The sequence below is a fragment of the Sebastes fasciatus genome, chromosome 22, assembly GCF_043250625.1.
Source record: "Sebastes fasciatus isolate fSebFas1 chromosome 22, fSebFas1.pri, whole genome shotgun sequence".
In the NCBI taxonomy this organism is placed as follows: Eukaryota; Metazoa; Chordata; class Actinopteri; order Perciformes; family Sebastidae; genus Sebastes; species Sebastes fasciatus.
In genome coordinates, this window is record NC_133816.1 from 17,298,706 (window position 1) to 17,324,239 (window position 25,534).

At 41.0% G+C, this 25,534-nt stretch overlaps 1 protein-coding gene across 1 annotated transcript in view; it reads right to left on the bottom strand.

The window, feature by feature from the left end:
• Positions 1-25,534, bottom strand: part of dnah2 (dynein, axonemal, heavy chain 2) — a 56,859-nt gene that overhangs the window by 27,592 nt on the left and 3,733 nt on the right. The window contains exons 7-47 of the mRNA XM_074622814.1: positions 25,165-25,356; positions 23,926-24,083; positions 23,420-23,507; positions 22,956-23,161; positions 21,680-21,809; positions 21,069-21,251; positions 20,639-20,853; positions 20,206-20,352; positions 19,731-19,887; positions 19,235-19,344; positions 18,300-18,429; positions 17,657-17,845; positions 17,165-17,309; positions 16,678-16,870; positions 16,287-16,487; positions 15,665-15,821; positions 15,210-15,384; positions 14,353-14,516; positions 13,850-14,011; positions 13,294-13,397; positions 11,751-11,907; positions 10,952-11,034; positions 10,511-10,691; positions 9,906-10,044; positions 9,264-9,481; positions 8,417-8,512; positions 8,201-8,323; positions 7,984-8,094; positions 7,146-7,334; positions 6,752-6,855; positions 5,930-6,119; positions 5,441-5,621; positions 5,145-5,272; positions 3,408-3,560; positions 2,965-3,090; positions 2,628-2,846; positions 1,638-1,755; positions 1,409-1,545; positions 894-1,031; positions 602-760; positions 217-369 (exon numbers count right to left, since the gene is read on the bottom strand). Of these exons, the coding sequence (XP_074478915.1) occupies positions 217-369; positions 602-760; positions 894-1,031; positions 1,409-1,545; positions 1,638-1,755; positions 2,628-2,846; positions 2,965-3,090; positions 3,408-3,560; positions 5,145-5,272; positions 5,441-5,621; positions 5,930-6,119; positions 6,752-6,855; positions 7,146-7,334; positions 7,984-8,094; positions 8,201-8,323; positions 8,417-8,512; positions 9,264-9,481; positions 9,906-10,044; positions 10,511-10,691; positions 10,952-11,034; positions 11,751-11,907; positions 13,294-13,397; positions 13,850-14,011; positions 14,353-14,516; positions 15,210-15,384; positions 15,665-15,821; positions 16,287-16,487; positions 16,678-16,870; positions 17,165-17,309; positions 17,657-17,845; positions 18,300-18,429; positions 19,235-19,344; positions 19,731-19,887; positions 20,206-20,352; positions 20,639-20,853; positions 21,069-21,251; positions 21,680-21,809; positions 22,956-23,161; positions 23,420-23,507; positions 23,926-24,083; positions 25,165-25,356 (6,309 nt within the window). The remainder of the gene's footprint in view (positions 1-216; positions 370-601; positions 761-893; positions 1,032-1,408; positions 1,546-1,637; positions 1,756-2,627; positions 2,847-2,964; positions 3,091-3,407; positions 3,561-5,144; positions 5,273-5,440; positions 5,622-5,929; positions 6,120-6,751; positions 6,856-7,145; positions 7,335-7,983; positions 8,095-8,200; positions 8,324-8,416; positions 8,513-9,263; positions 9,482-9,905; positions 10,045-10,510; positions 10,692-10,951; positions 11,035-11,750; positions 11,908-13,293; positions 13,398-13,849; positions 14,012-14,352; positions 14,517-15,209; positions 15,385-15,664; positions 15,822-16,286; positions 16,488-16,677; positions 16,871-17,164; positions 17,310-17,656; positions 17,846-18,299; positions 18,430-19,234; positions 19,345-19,730; positions 19,888-20,205; positions 20,353-20,638; positions 20,854-21,068; positions 21,252-21,679; positions 21,810-22,955; positions 23,162-23,419; positions 23,508-23,925; positions 24,084-25,164; positions 25,357-25,534) is intronic.

Below are 25,534 nucleotides of genomic sequence, written 5' to 3' on the forward strand. Positions count from 1 at the left end.
GGGAGTGTACAGTATTATCTAACAGGTTTATTGTGTTCCTTTTAGGGTACAATTTGGCACAAATGGGACTAATTTTGTCATGGTATCAACATAATATAGCCACAGCAGTTACAACCCACGGTACACTTAACACTGGCCAAGCAAGCAGACTAGTGAAGTGAGAGACGGCCGTTTGACTGACAAGTGTGTAAACAAATATTATGCTCTACAAAGGACCTTGATGGGGAAGTTGCCCTCCATCTCCCGTAGGAAGTTGTCCATCCTCTTGCGTCCGTCCTCGTCAACAGAGGCACAGATGGACCAGATGAGGCTGAACATGAACCAGAGCTCCACCATCCTACCCAGGTTCTCTGTGTCCGAAGTATTCACCTGGAAAAAGGGAGAAAATTGGGGAGGCTTTAGAAATAATGTCAGCCTCACAGTTTTGGGATTTACTTACTATTGATTTTATCATTTTTGGCTTAATAGCAGTCACAAGTCTTAAGTCAGTTACACCACATGCCATTAATGATCAACATTTATGCTGTGCTGGAACATGGTTGTCCATGAGAGGGATTCAAATGTGCAGTGGAGGTTACAGATTGCACTCTGTTTGTCATACCCCGTTGCTGGATGTGGCCAGGGAGTCATAGAGGCGGCAGAGAGAGGTTACTCCATTTAGCTCAGTGATTTGAATCAGCTCCTTACAGTTCTTCTTCTTAAAGTCCAGTGTGCTCTCTATGTATTTCTCAAACAAACGCTTTAAATGGGTCACTTCATCCTGTGGAGAAATGGAGCAATAGATGGAGATGGAGCAGGAAAGGGTACCAGAAAATGAGGGAATAAAATGGGTGTCATTCGTGAAGGATCAAAGTAAAAAAAGACTGAATTATTATGAGTGAATGCCATTGTACCTTGGATCGCTTGTCCAGCCAAGACTGAACAAAAGGCTTCCATCCCAGATCAACGTAATCGTTGTAGACCATCCCACAGCGAGACACTGTAGCTGGAGACGCCATCGCCAGGTTCTCCACTTCGAACAGCAGGGACACCTGCGACAAAACAATTTAGGAAAAGTTCTTCTGTTGTGATAGTTTTACTGTCCATGGTTGACTACAATACAGTAGTATATGATATTCAATTTGATTTTGTTTAGATTTTTTATTTTTTTTTAAGCACACAAACGTGTTGGTGATTTGTTGTCACTTTGTTCCATTTCTTACATGAGCCAGACTGAGAGCTACCTAATCAAGCCACTTGAATGCTCCGGCTCCTTCTCAGTTTTAAGCTAGTAATCTTATGCTGCCTTTGTGCTGTGGCATGTACTAGACTGATGTTAGTAGTAACACATGTGCTTTTCCTGCTATGAAAAGTGAAAATGTCTGCTGTGAAAAATGTCGTTGCGTCTGGTCGCTGATTCTGTTCTCACCTGTTCAGGCATGGAGATTCTCTCTCCATTGATGAGCGTGAGCACCTTGTTGTCATCCATAACAGAGTTCATACTCTCAATCCACAGTGTGTCAACAGGCCCGTCAAACACGATCCACTTCTCATCTGCTTTCTCATCTAAAGGGAGAGGAGATGTAGTGTGATAGAAAACGTGAATCAGAAGTCTGCATGTAGTATGAACAGTAATGTGTGTGTTTTAGTGTCAGCACCTGCGCAGGCTGATCTCATGAGGGAAGACATCACTCCGTCACTCCACTCATTGGTGGAGAGGTCATTTTCTCCATACAGCTCTCCTAGACTGATTGCTTTGGGGTTCAGAGGATAATCCTGTTGTACCACAGGGACCGAGGCATGAAAGAGAAGATGATAAACAAAAAGTGCGTTATATTGGCATATCATATTTACTAAAGACTGTGTGTCAGCTACACAGCTTAAAATGATGAGAATACATTAGAACTGTAGCTTTTCTGCCAATTGTATAGGTTTTATACCCCTGTGAGGTGATGTTACTAGTAGCTGTCATATTAGTTTATCAAAGCATAAATGGTAAGTATATGTCTTTAGAGTGTGTACTGTCCCTTTGGTAGCAGAAGCATGAGCAGGTTTGATTTCCTTAATCATCTAATATGTGAGTTTGACAAATGTATTGGTGTACAATATATAATTTCATCGGCCTACTCTGCTTCCAGCTCTACCCAGTGAAATCCTAGAAATCTGGGTAAGAGAGGAAGGAAGCCAATATTTGACATGTCTTGATATTGCAGTTACCTTTCGTTCTCACAAGTAGTTTCAACATGTTTCTCATGTGTTTGCATGAACATGTGGGTGGAAGAAAAATCAGTAATAAAATGTACAGTATCTTCGTGGAGACAGGCAATAGAGAAGAACAGAGAGATGGATAATGAGAACCAGGGAGAGGTGAGGCTGGCATGAGGAGAGACACCAAAAATAGATATGCAAACAGCACTGAGAAAAAAGAGAGAGCAAGAGATAAAAATAGGGAGAAATAAGTAGGAAGAAAGCGAGATGAAAACGAATAAGTAAGGACAGAGAGAGTAGTAAGAAGAAAACATGACTGTGATTCTGACTGGCTGTTTTACTAAAAGAGATCAACCTTTTTGTGACCCAATAACGTGCCTTTTGTTAAAGGAGCTTTATTAGCTAATAAACTACAGTGTATCTTTTCCATTCGCACCCACCTGGACCAGATGGAAGCCAGGCACTCCTTTGTGGTGCAGGGAAGTGAGGGCAATCTGCAGAGTCCTCCAGGTAACACTCTTACCGCTGCCTGTCTTGCCCACCAGCATGGAGGAGTGTCGAGAGTTTTTGGTCTCATAGAGTTGGATGACTTTGGTCATGGAAAAAGGAGTCACCTGCAAACCACTCTGTTGAAGCGCCATCTCTATAGCCTCCTTTAACTGCAACAGCATGACAGAAAAAAAGATAGATAGTGATGGTGATTGGGGATCAAAGAAGAAGGGACACAGTCATACAGTCAGAGCAAACAACACTAGTTCTCTGCAGGTGCTGACTTACCTTGCCATAGTCTATAATAGGGGTTTCCACAGCAGGGAACAAGTCCTGGGTGATCCCATTGAACAGTGGCACATCAGTAGATGCCAGCTTAGCAATGTTCATGTCCTTCATAGCCATTAGCAGGATCTGAGGACAGAGATACAGATTCACTCACAGTTACATTTCCTATTGACAAGTTTAGTTCATTTGAAAGGCAAGGACAGTTAGTTTAGTTGAATTTATAGCTGCTGGTTTCCTATGATTTGACATTGTAGTTAGACAGAATGCCAAAAGAGAGATGACAGCACAGCTTGGGGTTCACATTCAAGCTCATGCAGTCATAGCAACTACCTACTATTCCCATGCAAGTTACAGTCTTTTTAGTATGAAATTCCCTCTTTGTGTTTCCAGTGTTTTTCTTTGTTGATCTGCAGCGTAGAGTGTGTGAGAGAGAGACTACCTACTTCTTCATCAGGAACGTTGGGGCAAGAGCGCCGCTTCTTTCCAGCATAGCGAAGCAAGGAGGTGAGAGCACGCAGGCCAAAATCATAGTGGTCCTGTTTAGACAGCTGCTGCACTGCCAGGGAGTACAGGGTGAACACCTTCTTAGCCAGGAGCTATGAGGACAAAGACAGAGACATAGAGTAACAGTAAGACAGAGATAGAAAAGGAAGAAATAAAAAGAGGAGGACAGAGGGAGAGGGGTCAATTTGCAGTAAAAAAACAGAGGTGAGCAAGGATGCAGGGCAGTGTGCCAGTAAAGCAAGTCACTGAACATAAATCCATCACTTCCCATTCCCTGCCTCAGCAGACATCAAAGACACGTACCAAATCATACACCTGTTCAACCATACAGCCAGCTTGCATTGCAGCAAAAGAGAGCATGGCAAGACAACCATTCAGTGTAGTATGTGTGTGTGTATGTGTGGGCAGCAGTGTTGGATTTTTCTGAAGGAGCAAAATAGGTGTTCATGGTGTTCAAGAGCAAGACAGAATTAGGATCTTCTTAAACACACATGTTAGGAAGTATACATACCACCAACGCCCTTTCTCATCACTACAATAGCAAGCAAATTCAGCGTGCACACTAATGCACAACAACTCTGTCATCCCCCTCACAATAAACACACACACAGATAGTGGAGTGAAGCTGTTAGAGCTCCCTGGTGAGTCAGCAGTAATTCAGCCTCAGCTCTGGTCCAATGCAATCATGTGTCTGTGGTAATCATCACTCTTACACACATACATACCTGTACACACACACACACACAATGATGCTCTCACACCATGGCCCTACACCAATCCCTGCGTTGACACTGATCCCAGACCAGCGCTTACTGCTTAAAGGAGCTTGAAATCATTAATTTACATGGCACGTACAGTGCATTAACAAAAACTGTCTGTTAAAAACCTTGATTTAAAAAAAAAAAAACTCTAAGTCTGTAGCTTTGATGAAAAGGCATGCAGTGCATTTCTAATTGAATGCATCAGATTGATTTGATGATATTGCATCTCCATCAGTGTAGAAGAACTCAATCTCATCTGCTGATTGCCTGAGCTCTTCACATAAAAGAAGCGGGAATGTTTCATTACGGCTGTGATAATTCAACAAGATATACTTTAGAAATCAGCGCGTATTCAGAACTGTGTACGGGGTAAAAATAGCACCCAGACAGAATTCATTAAACAGATACATCCACTATACAGACAAGGCCTTGTTACTGAGAAGTGAGACAGTTGAAATGAGGTATCCTTATACTTACATAGAGTAATGTAGTATCTCCATGCTCCTGAATAAATTGCAACTCTTTATATGGATATGGTGTATATCTAGGTTTCTCAAAACCGGGATAAGACCTTATCCAGATTTCTGAAAACACTGGTATGATTTACATGTGCAGCACATAGCCAGGATACTCCAAAAGCCTGATCACAACCAGGATATTTGTGTGCATGTACAGTAAGTGCATAGAGAGCATACGGGTGGCACATTTTAAGTGCATATACCAGTTTGTCATAGAGCAGAAAACATATCTGCACCTAAATCAACAATTCAGTTATTTTTTTAAGATGATAATTCTGTATCCCCTGTAGCAGAAAATGTTTACTGTACTTCATCTAAGACTAACTTTAACTGGACTGTTTTCTTCTTTCATGTGTTCCACTTAACTACTTTTTAAAATTTCCTTGAGTGGTAGTACCTTGCAGTTGTTGAAGCCCTCTCCAAACAGTATGATCTCAGCGATTAGAGTAGAGTCTGGCACCACCATGGAGATAGGTCTGAACATGGACTTGAGGTTGTCTGGAAGCTCAGTACGACCAGCGTAACCTAGGAAAAAGTACATATGGAGAGAAAAGATTAGAATTATAAACACTGAAAGGGCATTTATGACAGAAAAAAAATATCAAGACATCCTCTGAAAATATCTCAAACTACTTCTGCAACATAATCCGTATAAAATGCAGTGTATGCATTTGCACATTTGCTTTGACCTACCAGGATTCATGGTGATGAAGATGCCACATGACCAGACCAGACGTATGTACTGTCCGTCAAAATGGAACTTGGTTAGTCCAGCCGTGAGGGCGGACAGGATGGAGAGAATCTGCTGGGCCACTACCGACAACACCTCGATGTTGATTCGGTTGAACTCATCGAAGCACCCCCATGCTCCTGTCTGTTCAGGGTGGACACAATGAAATACATACAAATCACAAAAGAAAATCCACTCCGAAGAAAAGACACATCATTTTCCACCAAAATATTTGCATAGATCCATAGATCCATAGATCTATCTATCTATCTATCTATCTATCTATCTATCTATCTATCTATCTATCTATCTATATGTGTGTATACATGTGTTGTTATGAAGCTGTGTTGTTATTTGATGGAAACTGTGTTGTTATGAAGGTATGTGTAGTTATGCGTCATCGTCATCGTCATCGTCATTGTCATTGTCATCATTCCTTAGCTTTTTCCTACCTGTGCCAGGCCAGAGTACATGCGTCCCATGGATTTGTAGTCTAGTCCTTCGGAGCAGTTCACTACGATGACGTACATGCCTAGAGCTTTGCCTAAGTCCTTCACTGTCTCGGTCTTCCCGGTACCAGCTGGGCCTTTAGGGGAGCCCCCCCGATGGAGATGCAGTGCTGTGGTCAGGGTCATGTAACACCTGGACAGAGTCAAACATTTACAGACAGACATTTACTCTTCAGAGAATCAATGTAGAACAAAATAATAACTATAAGCAAATACGATCAGAATATTTTCTGGTATTAAAGCTGTATTAAACAAATTAAATAAACATAAACTCAAGTGTTTAAAGAAAAGATGGTCTAAAATGGAAATACAGTAAGTTAGTAAGCTTTTTATGATGTACCCTAAAAATAAGTATGTGAGATGGTCTCTAATGTGAACAAATAAATCCTATATTGCAATCAGTAATCTTCCCACTGTAACAACCATTAACATAATAATTGGCACTAATCCTTTTATCTGTGACTGCACAAAGAGCTAAGGTGTAATATAGTGATTATACTACAGTAACAATGCTAATGGTAGCATCTGCCTGCTCTTATCTAATTCACTTTACATTTAATTACACGAGATACTGATCTCAGAACAAAAATGTCCTCAGTTTCCAGAATGGGGGAGTTATTCAGTTGTCTAAAACTCAATATGGATGTCAAAAATACTATTAAATACATTGATTAATTACTAATGAATAAACAGGTGACAGATTTATTGATGTGTGCATTTGTTGGTCAAATGCACTAATTGACTGACTGAATGATTGATTGCTACCTGTCAGTAAGTGGAGTGATGACGAGCCGTCCAGAGTTGCCCAGGTACTCGTAGCCATACTTGAAATGTGTGTTGGTCTGTCGGATTATGCAGTCATCCACATCCTATTGGGAGAACAAACAAAACAGAAAATGGACATGTTTAGTGGAGGTTTTCTTTGTTTCCTTCCAACTCAGCTCAGCTCAGCAAAACTGATCTCTTGCTGCCATGCAGAAGTCAATTAAAAGTGTGCTTGAACTGACACAAACAGCTTTGAAACTGAGAGTAAATTTTATTTTCACAGCCACTAAAAAATGTTACTGAAACGATGGCTTGATAAAAGTTGTCATGTGCTCTTCTTTTTCTCTATGCTGTCTCCTGCCTGTTGTTCTTACTTGCATCTCTCAGAACATACCTTCTCCCAGTATAGTCGCAGCTGGCTGAGCCATTCGAAGGCATTGACGTCACAGAAGCTTGCCTTGGCCAGCTTATCAATGACATCCCGAGCATGAACCTCCACTGTGACCAGCGCTACGATCTTCAGGCGTAGGACTTTGGACAGGTTGCCACGGATGATCTCTGAATAGCATTGAAGCATGGAGACCTGAGGAACAAAGACAGTCACAGCAAAGGCTCAAGAGTTTATTGGAAGCCTTTTAATTCTTAACATCAATATGTTGGCTATCCATGGCGCTGAAAAGGCTGATAACCCTGATTTAATTAAATTGTAGGCTGCACAACATGTTGACAATACATGAAACTCTGAAACGCCTTGCTTTAAGTCCTGCCTTTACTTCCGTAACGTAGTGATGTCACCAAGTAACACATTTGCATAATGGCTAGTTTGATATGCCCTCAAATGAAGCTAGTTAGAGCGGAGTCCGAAGAATTTGGTTCAGTTGACCAATCACAACAGTGGGCCAACTGACCAATCAGAGCAGACTGGGCTTTTTGGGTGGGCGGGATAGGAGCTCAAACAGAGCGTTTCAGACAGAGGGTGAAAAGAGGTGCTGCAGCACAGCCGGTATGAGAAAAATAAAGTGTTTTTTGTACATTAAAGCATGTAAACATGTTCTAGTAGAAACCCAAAATACAAGTGTGCACCTGACAATAAGCACAATAGGGCCTCTTTAAGATCATCATACTGGGTACAGAGCTTTCAGCTTACTGTATGGAAACATACTAAGTTAAAAAAACATCACAGTGACTTCACTCAAAAATATGCAAGTTTAGTTAAGCAACAAAGAGTCAACCTGTTTCTTCTTCATGGACTTAAGGGAGGACTTATCAGCTCTCTCCTTGCCGGTAATGAGAGATTTAGTGACATCAGTGGTCCACTTGATCTGACTGGCGGTGATCAGCATCTAAAATAGGAAGAATACATAGGTATCTTTGTTTTAACTTTGTTTTTTACCCAATGACAAAACCACGATGGGCAGTCAAAGAGGGAAACGACTAAGACAAATGTACCTGTCCTGGCCAATCTTTGACCCATTTGTCTCTCTGTCCTGTCTTCTTCAGAGCTAAAAGGCAGCTGCTCAGAGAGTCCTTTAGTGTGATACGCATGGTCTCCTCAACATCACACAGCCAAACCTACAAACACACAAAACAAAAATGGTGCACACACTCTCCACCATAACTCTGTATATTGTATATTGATCATGATCATAATCATTGCTGCTGTACCTCCACAGGTCTTTCCAGTTGCACTTTGTGGGTGAACTCAATAAACTCCCCATCAGCGGAGAACATCCCAATGGCTTCTTGTTCATGTTTATTGGCCTATAGAAGACATATATACACAGTGACAGCTCTTTGTATGTACTGGTCCGATTCTGTATAAACAGTGTTTTTTGTGGTCCAAGTTTTAAGACCACTTCATCCTGGAAATTTGCCTTGCAGAAACAGGGTAATATATGGAGCAAAATGTAACCTAATTGATGTAGGCTTCAGGTGCTTTTGCAGATAAATACTCCCATTTAAGGTTTTGAAAAACTAAGAAATATCAATCACTTAGGTTCAGTTTGAAATAGGGCTGGGTGATATGCCCAATATCTTCTATCATGATACAGGTCATTTCAAATCTCGATAATGATATATATCACGATATAGCATGTTTTTTTTCATAATTCAATATATAAATAGTCTATATGAAATGAGGAAATGGAAAAGTTAGCAATGTGCCTACTTGGGCTGTCTGGATCAAATCCTGATCTGATATTTACTTTGTAAGTATTTTTAATTCATATTTCCTACTAATGCAAAGGGCATACTTAGCCTACAGACCACATTGACACTATTAACGCATTTCAAATATGCTTGACAACTGAATAATTTCCATAAACACAAAAATATAGCTTTCTTATATTTTGTGTCCCCATTAAGTAGAGGAGTACACAGCTTAATCTGTTGCAGCAAATAACTTCAGATGAAGAAACATCAGCCATGTAAATGTATAAAGTTCTTGACTAAATGGCCTTAAATTACTCTTTGGCATTAGTAGTGCAGCATTGTGTATTTTTGTGTTCCCTGCCTTTTCCATGCGCAGGCTCTTGATGTTGTCGAAACACTTCTTCAGGTGGGGCTGCATGGCTTCTGGGTTCTGCGACTGCCCCAGGATCTCCAGCACGTCATCGTTCGACAGGAAGTAAAATCTGGGGAAGAGCTGCCTCTTGGTCTCCAGGTACATGTCAAGGGCCTTCTGGATCTCCTCAAGCTTGGCACTCATCTCTGACAGCTTCTCAGTCAAGCCTGAAAGACAGAAGACAGGCTGTTTGAATGGCACGAAGAAGTCTCTTTGGGCCAGCGCCATCATCACATGTTTGTTTCTTAACACACTAAACTTCCACTACTTCCCGACTATTCTTTAATTAAATGTTTGTTTGCAAATTCATATTATCGTCACTCAAAATTTCAAGTAAATATTACATCTCACATGAAGGATATGGATTAAACATGAGACATATTTCAAAACAGCTTCAAATACAAGAGGAAAAGATCTCTCGACATTAAACAACACAAGTTTAAGACTTATATAGCAGCCTTGAATTCACAGAATTTGATTCAAGTCATATTTTTTATTTCTACACCATGAGGACACAGAGACATCAGATGGTATGACTCCATGAACGGTTTTGATAAAAGCAGTAAAGAAACATGAAGTATGCTGTCATACCGGGATGGTGTGTTCCTTGCAAGGCGTTGTTATCCTTGTGGAGTCGGTCCATGATGGTCTTCCAACTAGAACTGACTTCTTCAAACTCTTTGCACTCTTGAGGCAGCTGCTGCCTGATGTCCTTTCCTTGGAAAATATTCTAGAGGGATGAAAGAAATGAAAAATGGAGAATGACAGAGAGAGACTGCGGAACGGTAGTGGAAAGAGGTAAATTGTTGTTTTGTTGTTTTATAATGTCGTGTCTACACAGGAGGCATTTCAGGCAAGTTTTTCAGGCGTCCGTCTGGTGAAACATATATGCTCCTGCTTTAAATCAATCCAGCTGTCCACACAGGCGGTGTAACTGCATTTTGAGTAGTATGTGCCAAATTTGCACCAATAGCTTTTGTATTATTTTGGGCCAGAATCCAACAATTAATCATCACGTTTGCTAAAGTAAACTCTCCAATAACAAAAGACCACAACAGATAATATACTGTATGTGTACTCCATCAAATTATGAATAATGACAGACGATAATGAAATGCAAACCATAAAGCAATAAATACCCATGTTTAGTAAATAATACTACAACTTGGTACAGTACGTGAGTGTGTTTCCCGTACCTCCAGATAAATCCACTGACGTTGCACAGTGAGGATCATCTCGATGACTTCCATCACATGTGATAGCCGCCGTTCCCAGCAGTCCACCTCCTGCTCAAAGGCTTTGACAAACCGAGAAGCCTTCATCGTGGACAGAATAACCATGTTGTCCTCCAGGGCCTGGAAAACCTCCTCTGTGGCCCTGGATGTGGAAGACAGGGAGAATTAAACTGCTGATGATTTCTTCAAACAGATTCCAATCATGATGCATTTTCACAGCGAGGAAAGTACACACAACGGAAGACGGTATTAAATTGTACTGAGCTGTGGGATCTAGTTATGCATGCAAATGAGACACAATGAAGACACAAATCTATGTTATAAGTTGGAGTGAGTTCAGCCTGGGTTACATAACTTCTTGAACCCTCCACCCAACCCTGCCTTCAAGGCTTGCCTCCTCACCTCAGCCTATAGTGACCTCCATCTTTGTAAGGTTCGATGTCCAGGAATGTTTCCTCCCATGTCTTGATAATGCTCTCCAGACCCTTGATTATAAAACACAGAGAGTAATGTTAACAGACAGAACATTTATATTCTTTTTCTTTTCCACAAGCTTAATGATACATTGTCGTGATTAGATTATCAATGACAGGAAACCATGAATCTTAGCTTGAGTCTACTGCTTGGATATATCGGAGATGGAGAACCTTTTAATGTAATAACAACATCTCTTTTTTTAATTCACCAGGAAGTATATATAAGGACTAATATGGCAATATGCTGCATTTACAAACATGTCTATAAAGTAAAAGGATAATTTTATCAGTAATATCAAAAGTAACAGGTACGACTAAACACCACTAAGGAGGAAGCATTTTTCTGAAACCTTATGGAGGATTTCAATTAAAGAATCTGACAGGTTGATTACCTTTCTGAGAAAGCCAATCTCGTTTGCGAGAGCAAACTGAATGAACAAAGTTGCACTGTGCTTCTATGTGCATAAAACTGGCTCTTAAACTACACTGATGTAACGTCTGTGAATGCTGAGGAGTATAGTAAGGAAGTGGAGAGGAGCTAGGGGCAAGACTGATGTTGACAGAGGTTGAGAGGGAGACACTTCTGCTCCATGAGCTGGCAGTGCTACTCAAACAGCAGGCCTGAAGACAGCTACACCCCAACTTTGCTCACAGAATGAATGGAGGCAGGAGAAGCTACAAAACTGCCACTGAGTATAAGTCTAGATTAGTGGAAGAGACTGGACCTGTTCTATGGAGAGTTCCTTGCTGGCGGCTCCAGAGATCTCACTGATCTTGTCTGTATACTCGTCAAGTCCCAGAGATATGATCTTCTCCAGGGTGAATTCCGTGCTGGTTTGGTCAATAGAGCACTGCAGCTCTTCGCAGATCTGCTTCCAGTGCCTGAAAGAAAGGTGGCATTAAAAGTACAGTATGGTTTGTCTTAGTCTCAAACTACCCAGTAGGTCAGCTGAAGAAAAATCAAGTAAAGGTGAAGGCTAACACCTCCCAGGTGACTATTACCTGGTCAAGTCAAGTCCATTTTTTTTATAACCCAAAATCCCAAATTTGCTTCAAAGGGCTTTACAATTTGTACAACACATGACACCCTCTATATTTCAAGCATTAGAGCATTAGTCCTTAGCAAACAGAGCTGATAACACAATACAAAAACAAGCTTCCTACATGCTAATACTTCAACATTTACAATAGAGCTCTCAGAGTTAACGTAAAGCTTTCACAATACTACAACTTGATATTTATAATTTCATCTTTTACATTCATTAGACATTGCTCAACTACATTAGAACCTCACACATTGTTGGCACAGGTTTTGATAGCATCCAGGAATGCACAACTGACCGTCTTACTGCTGACTGAAGGACATAAATGTCACCGGCATCAGTGACGTACTAAAGCGAGGTCTAGTGTGTGCTTACCCTAACCCTAAAAAAGTATATAAAACTAGGATATTTGTGGAATGCGTCCATGTGAATAGAGAGATATCTGTGCATGACAGATGCATCGTCCTGCTCTGAGCTCTGTACGGGAGCATCATTAGCACACTAACTGACATGATAGACAGCTAGCACTGAGAGGAACGGGATGGAGGGTGAAACGGAGAAGGAGGAGACGGAGCAGAATCTGTGCCAACTATTACCCTCTGGCTGTTGTCTTCCTTTTGCTCTCATTCAATGTAGGTTACTTGGTTAAACTTGATATTAACTAGGGATGCACCGATGGATCAACCACTGGTCAGTCAAATTAACACATTTGCCGCATGAGGATTTTATGACGCGCACACAGCAGCAAAGACAGCAACGTCACAGCCACACACACACAAATAACATGTCGTCGGTGTGGAAGCTCTTCAGCGTGAGTGAAGAAGACATAAAGATCGTAATTTGTAACACCTGTGAGTCCAAAATAAGCTGGGGAGGAACAATTTTAAAAGCATTTGGAAAAACTTTGAGATCTGTTTGAGTGAGAGTGACTTGCTGTAACTTGGTGCACTTTTAAAGAAAATATTATTTTGTTATCTAATAGCCAATGTTTTATTATAAATACAATATGGGACTCAGCAACACTCCCCTGTCTAACAAACCAAGCTTGCAGATCATTCATCCCATCTGGTATTAGTCTTCTAAATGAGGACTTTAAAGCACTAACTACTGTTTAAGGTATTTTTTATTTATGCTCCTCTCATGTCTCATACGTTGTAACTATTGCAAGACAATAGTGAAATGACAAGTGTTAAATACATGTAGATTCTTTGGTTTCAGTCAATACCTGTCTCTCATGGCTGGGTTCTTCAGATCAGCAATGAGAGGGATGATCCGCTTGAATTGGTTGATCTTGTTCTTGGAGAAATCTACGATGTCCCACTCCTTATCCTGCAATCAGACACAGATCAGGTCCTCACCACTGTGTAATGTCAATGTGAGAGCAGCTGAGGGGTTTATTTTAGGGGAGCTGTGCATTTGGTGATATTAGCACCAAATTGTGTGCATCCTGTGGGGAGGTCATGGATTTAGCTGTCACTGTAAAATGCATTTTAGGCAGTCTGTGGGTCTAAAGCTAAAAATACTTCTAATGATGTCCCCTAAGAGTCTGCTAACTTTGGATCCATTATAAGCACATTCTGTGTTCTTTCTACTGAGACCATGAACTATGTCCAGCTTCTCGATTGTACAGTACTGATTAAATGTATTGTTTTGGCATTTTTGTACAATCTATATGTATGAACTGACACAGGTCATATATTATAGCTAAACTGTGACTGTCACACTGTAGCAGGATGCCAAAATCTGCAGCTATCTAATGCACTTTGTGTGGCAGAACTGACCTTTAGTTCTCTCTGAAGTTTGCTGAGTTTCTTGAACAGGTCCTGTGCTGTGCTCTCCATGTTCTCCGTCCGCAGCGTAGCAAACTGACCAACCTTCCAGATGTTCCAGTTGACATTCCAGTCCTGTGTGATCTCCCAAACCTGCTGAAGGTTGTCTATATCCTGTACAAAACATACAGACACAAGCAAGCATGAACAAATAAAAGCTAAATGTGTCTTGCATTACTGTTACAAGGCAAGCATTTGCAACAAAAACTATTCCTTTTCAGAAGTATCACAACATTCTGGGTTTGAATTCAGTCAATTTCAGTCATGTCAACCCCTCTCTCACATGCCCTGTCAATTCCCTAATACTATATACTATCAAGTACTTGTAATGCTTATAAACGGCTTGCTTCATTCACACATGTTGAGACAGTTTATCACAAACACAATTACTTTCAGTAACCTTCTCTCTCAAGACAACAGTATGTTAGGACTATGTGCCTAGTGTTGTGTCAGACCTTCTCCAGCGTCCGGGCGACTTTGGAGGGGGGCTGTTCTAAGTTGAAGAAGCCCAGCCCGTGTTGGATGATGTTCTCTTCCTCTTTCAGAGCCTCCAGTTGGCTGCGATGCACTGCTAATTGGTTTAAGGCCACCTCGGGGCTCAGTGTACTGTTAAATGGACCTGGATGTGTGCATGAAAAAATGTAGGGAGTTACAAAACACGTGAAAAAGCATACAAATACACAAACATGAACATTCATTTGTCCACACACAAAAAACACAAAAACAAAGAGAAAACATATTATACAATGTCTACTGTATTTTTGCGGTAAAGGTAGAATACACATATATTGTGAAATCATCATCCAAACCATGGACGGCCAAATGACAGCTCTATCATACAGACAGTACAAAGAAAATGTGAAACATAAAAAAATAACCAATATATTTCTCAATACACTCAGATTGGTATAGGCCTTGAGAAACTAGTGATTTGTTAACCATTAAAGATTTAGTTAAGGTATCTATCAGTAATATATCTATAAGTAACTTAGGGCGCTTTCACAAGCCAACATTTAGCAAAAAACTGAATTCCCATTTTGTTTTTTAATGTATACACCATTACTGTATATTTAATGAGGGATGATGATGGGGCAGGACGTTAGCTGTGTCTTCCAGTCAGGGACATTCCTTTTGCCGTGAAAGGGAGCAGCTGTGTCATCAGAAATCCTCAGGGGCAGGAACAGATTCGATCCAGACTATTGGTTCTAAAGTGGCTTCCTATAGATCAGTAATGGCTCACGGACAGATGGACAGAAGGAAACCGAGAGAGTGATAATGTATATAAGTGTGTGAAAAAGAGTGAGTGTGTTACCTGTGCTGTTGAACTCCTGCAAAGAGGTCTCGATCTTCTTCTTGAATTCCTCAGAGGAGTGGATGAGGCCACTCTTAAACTTCTCCTTGTGCTTCTGCAGCATGATGTCGCTGTCAATCAACACCTTCTGGAACCACACCCACTCCCCATCCAGCACCTCACGCATGTCCTGCACCTGTAGGTAAACCAAAATACTTAGTGTTAGTTGTAAGTGTAGATATACAGTACTAAATGACCCATGACTACCAGAGAAGTCCGTTTTGACAGTGTTTGACAAAGACATGAGATGCATTTATGTTTATAAACTATACTTTGTCCTGTCTCTCTAAATCAAGTGAGCAAATGGACGATACTTCTCTCTGCATACCTACAAAATTATTGTAACTAGTAGCCTAAGACATGAATCTCCATGAATTAATTACAACAGCAATAGTATTAATGAGCGAGGTGCTTACAGCCTGTTCCACTGGGACCTCATATTTGTCCAGGATAGCAAACTGTTCATGGATGACAGGAATCTGAGCCTCTGTCTTGGCCAAAGCTCCCTGGAGAGTCTCCAAGAGCTTCAGGCTCTCACCGAGCTCCACCAGTGTCTGGGGAAGTTGACTCAGCCTAAACACACGCACATACAAACAAACACAACAAAGAGCCACACCACCTTTAGCACACTACACATTTCAAATGTTTACAGGATCAAAATCTGCTTCCTTTTCCTTTCCCATCTCTTCTTCCCTTCATCTTCCCTCAATGACTGAAAAGATTAAGAAGGTCAAATCAATCAAGTACTTTTGGGGCGCACCCGTTGGTAAGAGGGATAGTTTGGCACACCTGTCTGTTTCTCCAAACTGGGAGCATGCCGACTGTCATCTGTAGATAATACACTGACTATGGATAAGTACCTCATGAAACCCCACTTCAAAACACCTGAACTATCCCTTTAAGGTGCTACGAACTGCAACTTCCTTGGTTCAAATCTGGACATTGGTTTGATCTCTCTCCCTCTTTGCCCGTCATCTCTCCTTTCTAATAAACATAAAAATAACCCCCAAAATAAAGTCATTTCACTTGACTCCCTACCTGTCGGCATTTTCTTGCAGGGAAGCATGGAGTTCTTTAAGGCGGCTGCTCGCCATGTGGCTGAGCAGCTGAGTGAACTTGGTTTGCCACTCACTGCAGAGCTGCGCCAAGGAGGACTTGAGAGGCGAACAGTCCAGCATGACAAACCGGACGTTCAACACTGTCTCTTCCTGTTGAACCGTGTAGGCCGTTTCTGTGTACCTGGGGGTGAACGATGGACGTGACACAAGAATGGGGGAGAGGGAGATTAGTGCTCTTCATTATGGTAAACAACACCTATTAAAGAATGTCTTATGACAAAATGAAAAAAACTTTTACTTGGGATATATGGATCAATTAGAATATATGTCTGTATTAGTTCAACGATGTTTAAAGTTTAATTGCACCATGCCTGTGTATGTCTGCATCAAAAGTAGTGACTGGTGTGTTTTGTCTCTGGTAGCGTCGTATAAAGGAGTCCTGGTCATTGTCCCAGATATCCCTGTATTTGTCCCAGGTCTTCAGATAGGCCAGCAGGTGGCTGGAACTGGCTGTCATCCCCGTGCCAACTGCAGCCTGAATCTTCCGTATCTCCTCATCTTGCTCTGACGGATCAAAGAGGACCAGGGTGACAACGGGGACAAGAGTGCAGCACAGACAGATAGACATGGTCACATGCAGTATAAATACAGTACATACACAGCTGCTCAGTAATCACTGTCTGTAATTCCATAATTTCCAAGGATTGTATAAATACATCAAGTCTACATTTGCTCAGCGCCCAGTAAAAAATTATCAGATGTGCACATTGGTGCTCGCTCTTGGATAATGTAGATTCTCCGAGGAAGAACTTGCTGAGCAAAATGAAACAACACGTTTAAAAAATATATATTTCTAACCTATGCTGATGTATATAGGAGTCTTCTGTGACCGTTTGCAGGCGAGAACTTCAGGCAGTCGTTTAAATTCTGAGATGGTGTTGATGAGCTGAGGCATGATGTTCACAATCTGAGCGAGCTTTCCGAGCGTCGGGGAGAACTCGACCTGTCAAAACAGACACACGCGCAGATAAACAAACAAACGGACACTTACTTTTACCCAAGATATCAAATCTCCAGCCAATAAATTGTGAATTGAACTGAAGTCAGGCCAATTTACATACCTGAGTGTGGGTGAGTGTTACAGCAAGTGTGCACCGAAACAAAAGTCATAACATAACCATGCAGCAGAGCCTCAGAGCTTTCTACATCTGTGAGCACATGCCAAATCACGTGATACAATTTCGCCTTCCATACAGGTCTGTATATGGAGACATATCCCAACATACATGGCCATATTTCAAACTATACTATATCATATGACCCAACTGGATTATGAGGGGTTGATGGTACCTTTGGTGTGGTTTTGGGAGTCGCCTTGCGCAGTGTTACCAGGACTTTGAACAAGGGATTGGGCAATGCCTTGCCATCTCCATTGATGGCCCTGGATAGCTTCTTCATGGATTGCTTGATGTTGCTCCTAAGACTTTCCTCTACCATGTGGTCCACCTTCTCTGTGTAGGTCACCCAGTGCTCCTGGACCTTAAACACCATGGTAAAAATGTACACACATGACATGGCAGTGAAAATTTGGGTCGTACCTGTTCATCAAATTAAAAATGTAAAAGGCTTAGTAAATCTGGCTCTCAATAAGAAAAGAAACAGATGCTACCTAATAGATAGAGCTGCAGATTACAATGTTTGCTGTCATTTTTTTGCAAGCAGCAGTAGGTCCTTGAGTGAGTTTTATTCCAGACATTTTCAATTATTTATTTGAACATTTTGTTTTGTTTTTTTGCAGAATGAGTAGGATTTGTTCGTTGCAGTTTTTAAACACAACACACAAATCTTGCTTCTCTACCCTCTACGCTTCTGCCTGAACCTACCATACTTACAGTACATCACATAAAGTAAGCAGAAAAGAATAATCTTATAAAAGTGCAGGACCATTTCTGACGCAATGCTACCAATACTGAATGAAAGCCTAAGCACATACCTCAGGTCCATCATTAGAGAAGGAGTTATGGATGCGGGTCATAATATCAGCAATATTCTGGTGTGCTGAGCGCAGTATTTGGAGACAGCTCTGCTGGTGAGTGTTCTGGTCATCCTCGAACTCCAGGTTCCTAAGAATTGCAACAGGAGAAACACCCAAGATGCATTCAACAAAGGAAACCAATGTGCATCACTTGGAACAGAGGTGAAATTAAGATGCAACCCATGTGCAGCGCTTCAGACAATGCCAAGAAGTAGAATGTGGTAACACTGGTCTGTTAAAATATCTGTTGGTTTTCTAGACAATTACCTCTACATCTGAACGGAAAGGAGATTTCAATAAATTTATCTACAACTATTTTTTATTTTTTAAGAAAATAAAGTCAAAATTTTATAATTCCAGCTTCTTAAATGTGAATATTTTCTGGTTTCTTTACTCTTCTATGACAGTTAACTGAATATCTTTGAGTCGTGGACAAAAAAACAAGACATTTGAGGACGTCATCTTGGGCTTTGAGAAACACTGATCGACATTTTTCACCATTTTCTGACATTTTATAGACCAAACAACTAATCCATTATCGAGAAAATAATCAACAATGAAAATAATCGTTAGTTGCAGCCATATTTCAAAGAATGACAGCATAGACAAAAGCCACATGACTCCACTGAGTACAATAAATTATAAATGAATAAGAAGAATACATTGAAGGGGTGTGATGTAAAAAATCAATTGAAAAAACAACTCTACCCACTGTTTACTGTACTTAATTAATATGCATTTTAATACAAACAACATTAATTGTATGAACCATGTCATAAGAAGTGACTTATAACATGATAAATACCATCTGCACACTTTATATTCTGTATTTTATGTATTTACTGTATTAGGCATCCCATGCAATGAGGAAGTAATCACATATCTGTTGTTACCTGTACACAGTTTTCCCATCCAATTTAACCAGCAATGTTTCACTGATTTTGCGACAGAGGTTGGAGATGGATAGATTGGATGCTTTGTATCCATCAACTATCAACTGGACCTGGAGTGAAATGAAGAGGAGAGAAGAGGAGAGGAGCTCCTCAGTTACTACAGTCCAAAGTGGTTAGCTTACTGAACTAAGAACAGGTTCCAGATCTGCTGAAGACGCTTTTGTCCTGCTCTCTTGAACATACACTGCCTGATTAACTCAGATCTGTCAAAACTGTGACCATGTTCAAAAGTAAACTGAAACAACTTGTGCCAACCAAATTTTCCCAGCCAGTCAGGAGATTTAATCCACACTTTAATCCAAACTCTCCCACTTTTCTGACCTATAAGCCACCACTGCCGCCAGTCTGAATCTCAAAAGAATAATACAGTAACAAATACAGTAACAATAAAACAGTACACGTGCATATCAGTTAGGGGTGAACTTTGTGTTACAACCTTGTTGACATGCAGGAGACAGTCATGGATGAAGACGTTAGCAGTCATTTTAGAAAACCACATGATCTTGGTCAGCCCAGGCTGAATCTTCTTATCCAGGACACGAATTTTCTCCCGAAACAGACCCAACTCGTCAGGAGACAGCATTCCAATGACCCTGATATAAACACACACACACACACACACACACACACACACACACACACACACACACAGGTGAGAAGGGTAAATAATAGTGTGTTTTGTTTACTGGGTGAGTACTACTGGAGTGGACAAATTATCTAAAAGCTAGAAAACTGTTGAGAGTTTGTCTGAGTTTGGCAGTGTGTGTGTTGAATCTGCTGATCTGTAAAAAAAACAACAAAACGCCTAATATAAACATACATCAGGCCCTCTGATATCAGAAATTATTGTTCAGTGTTGCATGCATGCACACTTCTGTGTGAGTGTGTGGATGTGTGTGTGTGTGTCAGACCTGTTATAATCCCTGATCAGTAGCAGTGTTCTCTCCCGAAGGCCTCTGAGCTCCTCCCTGTCCTGGTTAATGTCAGCCGCACACTGGGGGATCTCAAACTTTAGTCGTTCCCAGTAGTGGACCTCAGAAAACAGGTTCAACAGGTTGCTGGAGAAGAAAACGCATAAAAAACACAAAATAAATAATGACCACATGTATATGTAGACACATTTGTGTAGAATTGTTTAGTTTCTACATGAATATATTGTGTAAGAGCATATCTCTGTATCCAACTGATGGTGAGAGTGGATTTATACCTCCTGTGTGGGCATGCATATAAAATTAATACACAGTATTGGTGTGGGTTTGTGTGTGTCACAAGTACGCACACACAAGTGTGAATGTATACTTTAATGTGAACGCCTTGCGTCTCTTGTGTGCTTGTGTCACCCACTTGTCAAAGTTGATGTCAAGCTTGCCGGTCTTGTCCTTGCAGCGCACCATGAGTGGCTGCTCCAGTCTCTTGATGTACTCTCCGTCCAGGTTCTGGCTCCACTCGCTGAAGTTCTTCCTCACCACCTCATCCATAATGTGAGCCGTCTGTTCATTGGTGAGAGCCACCTGCTTGGAGCTGGATGGGTCATGCATGAAGTGGGCTTTCTGAAGCACCTGGAGGGGGAAGGAAAGGGGACAAATGAGGAAGAAGTCAAGGAAGGAGCCCTAGAAGGAGGCTTCAGTTAAGAACATGAATACCACCTGTTTACAGTCAACATTTGTTTTTTACTACACTTCTTTACTTTGCACACTGCTTATGTGATGTGTGGGAAGTATCTGGTGTGTACCAGGACTAAAAGGAATAGATTACTGTGTAGTAATGTACTCACCTCCATGGGTCTCTCTGAGCGATGTCTGAGGGCTCTCGCCCAGTGGGCCTGGCCTGCCATCCGGGGCATGTAGTCAGGAGTAGAACTTGTCTTCTGGTTCACCTCCCTGCTGGCCATTTTGAGCTCCTTGTGAAAGATGTTGTACACTTCCTCCCCTTTCACACTTGTGGTGCGCCTTATGGCCTGGGATGGAGAAGATTGGATGGAGTAAAGTAATTGTATGTGGAGTAAGAGAAGAAAAAGAAGTCGGGTGAAAGAAAAATAGAGAGTTTGAGTATGAGCCGTGTGCTGAATGCAACTTACACTGAGAACTGAGACAAATCTGGGGTTTCTCAAAGAGCTCTCAATACGTAACATAGATAAACTAGATAAATTATAAACAGCCTAATGTGGGAAGTCGTTTTTTGGTGTGGGTTAGCTGTATCAAACTGCAGAGACCACAGGCATCCAACAATTAAAGCTATATGAACTGTAAAGGTTTAATAAATAGAAGGCGAGAGAATGCGTTTAATTCAGTAATGCATGTTGTTTAATAAATGCTTTTGAGGATTTTAGAGGACTTGTGTGTGTGTGTGTGTGTGTGTGTGTGAGTGTGTTTGTGAAAGAGTCACCTCTCGAGTAGATATAGGCCTAAAAATGTCCAGAAGTCGAACTCCTTCCTCCACTGTGTTCACCGTCTTAAACACTGAATTGATCAGGTTCTGCGTCATCATTTCCAGACCCTTTACCAATGCACGAAACCTGTACACACACACACACAAGAACATATCCACACATACGCATGATGATCAGCTGATAAATATACCAAAAGCACACTAAAACAGGAGCGCGTTGTTAATTGATTTCAAATTATAAATATATACATACATTTGCATAAAACAAGCATATTTTCCCTCTCCCATGTTGATAAGAGTATTAAATACTAGACAAATCTCCCTTTAAGGTACATTTTGAACAGATACAAAATATGATTAATTTATGATTAATCACAATTAACTATGGACAATCATGTGATTCATCTCGATTAAATATTTTAATCGATTGACAGCCCTACTTATATTTATGTATGTTAATATTTTAGCCCTATATTTTAACTTGCACTATTTTAGGTCTTTGATTCTCATTTTGCTTTTACTTGTGTGAAGAAACTTGAACTTGGCTTCATTTTCCTGCAGGTGCAAAGCCAGCACAATGCCAAATTACATTTTTATGCAATAGCTCTCCAGTGGAAGTCTGTTTTTTTAGTTTGATCATTTCCTGGCAACAAACCAACATGGTTGTGCCGAGGTGGGAGGAGAGGCACATCTGAGGCTGATTAGGCGGCGCAGTGAAATTTTGCTGCTCATTTTGGCACGAAATTGCGTTTGCGTTAAAACCTCAAACCAACTCTTCTTTTTTTTCATTGACTGCAGATCGATATGTGCATTTACAATTGTTAATGTGATTGAGGGAGATTCTTACCAGCCATTATTTATCAATTGTTTGCAAAACTATAACCAGTGGATAATCCAGCAGCCGGAGCAACAATACACATCAACCGTCTGTTCATCCCACTATTGATTCATTTTGGGGATTTTGTGTGTGAACGTCAGGTCCTTTATGAAGATGTACTTTTTTTCCTCTCTCTTGAGACATCTCAGCTTCTCTCCCTCTGTTTCATCTGTTTTACAAAATAAACTTGATTCTGTATTCCTCCTACTAATAATATATTCAGCCTCTCTTCCATCTTGCACCCATCTTCACCTGGCTGTATCTGGTATGGTTATGCCTCCGTTCACCAAAATTACAAAAATGTGCTGGTCATGCCCATTTGTGTTTGCGGGCCTATACTTTCACACTGTTATATTTAGACTTAGTTTGAATGTGTTAAAGAGCAAATAGACCTACTTGCTGAATTCATTGGACCATGCTGAGCTCTCGACATCAAAGATGTCATTGTCGAGAGATTGCAGGTTCTTTAGGCCGCTGTGGAAGTTGCCCTCTATCTCCAGGAGCGAGCAGGTGAACTCTGGTCCCTGGGAACCACTGAAGCATGGCAGGGCCCTCTGCTGACCATCCTCCCAACGGGCAAACTGATACTGGCAGTCACACACCTGAGAGAAAGCAAGAGAAAATCCCAAATAGCAAAATAAATAGCCTTAATAACTTTAAAGAAGCTGAAAATAAAGGAAGCAACTGTATCTAGATATGATCCATTAAGTGCAGGATAGCACCATCCATCTGTAAACTTCTGCCTGACAATCCTGTGTGTAATCGCTTTAGAATTGTTGCATGAATTTACAGATTTGTAGTGTGCAGATGTGTTTCTGTACATGTGTGAAAGTCTCATGTGTGAGTGAGGGGAAATTCACCTCAAGCAGATCTCTGAACCTCTGAATGTAAACATCAACCACTGCAAAAAAGCTGGTGTGGTCCAGGACCCAGCCTGTTGGAGAATACCTGACGTAAAAAAACAGAGGGGGATAAGAGAGAGGACAGAGAAAGGGGAGGGAAGGGGTAGAGAGTCGGAAACAGAAATGAAAAGTCAGATGAGCATCTGGGTCTACAGCGGTCACTAAACTGTAAAGCAGATTGTTACAGTAGCCATCCATTCAGGCTAAACTGTAATCACACAGGACATCTATATTCGAGTTAAAAAAAAAACTCCAAACCTATCAGGTTGTCTGGGATTGGTTTTCTTACTGTTTTCTTACACGCTGAAGCATGGTGAAACAGCCTTTAATTATATGAACCAGAAAATCAAGAGTTCATTTCTGGTCATTTCCTTTTGTTAATTTAAAATGCAAGACTTTTATAGTCCCCATGGGTACCCAGATGACAGTGTGTTTAGTCCCTAAGCAGGTGAGATTTCTCCTACTTGTGATGAATCTGCGAGGTGTTCAGGTAGATTTCCTTCCAGTCCAGGCAGCACTGGATACATTCCCTGAGGCTTTGCTTGCTGGAGATTACGTAGCCTTTAAAGATCCTGTCCAGAGAGATGCTTCGGCAGCACAGGCGGATGATCTCATAACTCAACTGCAACACAGCAGAAAACAATCACAAATAATAAGTATTGGGGCGACCAAGTTACAGACATTCATATTCACATTTACTATATGTTCAAATGATGAGGTATAATGAATCACTTTTACATGAAACCTACATAACTACATTGTCAATTTGTTTTTTGAGTCTGTTATTATTTGAAAAAATCCTAATGTCCTTTTAGCAGCCAGCAAAGACATCTTCACCAGGCCACAGGGGTTATTATTTTCTCTCCCATCTCCTTGGTATTAGTTGGAATGAAACAGCCCAGTCAAAAGTCCTTGCCCCGCAGCCTTCAGGGATTGGAAAATTATATTAAACCAGACAGCGTGTTCCCTAGTGATATACATTGCACTTCTGTGGATTAAAGGTGCAGTCTTAGATCCAGTGCTGAACAGGTTTGAAGAGCCGCTCTGAGGCGAGTACCACTGCAGAAGTGTTTGTGCTGTCAGATCACTGCAGCCACACGAGACCCAAAGATTTGTATGAAGTAACATTTTATGTAATATCAAAGGTATAAGACAGTGTGTGTGTGTGTGTGTGTGTGAGAGAGAGAGTGGGAGAGAGGGAGAGAGAGAGAGAGAGAGAGAGAAAAGATGATAAGGTAAATATCAAAATCTGGGGACAAATAAAAGAGTGAGAAAAACAAAAGTAATGCAACAGAGCACCAAAGGCTAGTGGGTCAGAACATATTCGATGTATTTGAATAAAAATGTATTCGATGCATTCACTCTCAGGGTATTGTAACGCCCAGGATGAGTGGGAGTGGGCTTCAGCGATGATGATGCCTTATCAGAATGAAACAAAAACCTAATCCAATTGGAGAGCTGATCTACAACTGAAAGGACATCTGACAGCAGAAGGTTATCTATTAATATTGCTCCACTGAGTTATCTGTGGAATAGATAATTGCTTGTGTAAAGGACCTTGCTGTAGCACGTCTATTAATTATCTACAAAACAGCTGTTAGAAATATGAATGAAGGGTTGATTGCAGCATGTGGCTGTGTATGTACAGTATGCTCAAATGGTGTATGTGTGCCAATTACTCTGATGCAGTAAAATGCAGGTACCTTGCGAAAGAGACCAATGACCCTCCCACTGGTGTTGTAGTGGGGGGAGTTGACCCAGATGATGCGGATGAGACTGACAATGTGTCGCAGCTTAGGAGCAACTTGGCTAGGCTTGAGCTCGGCGAGCTCTTCACATGGCTCCTTCAGTATGGACAAGAAGGACAGGTTTGATTGGGCCTGCAGAGAGCAATCCTGGGCAACACACACAAAAAGGAAAGATGATATGAATGGTCATTATGATTATTATGCTTCAGTCATGGTAACAAAAGATTTCATGTCAACATTTTCCAACTTTCTAGCTAGGAAGCAAGTAATGTTACTGCAGTAATGAGCAGCACTCCTGTCCGTGAGTAAGGAAGAGACTTGTAGT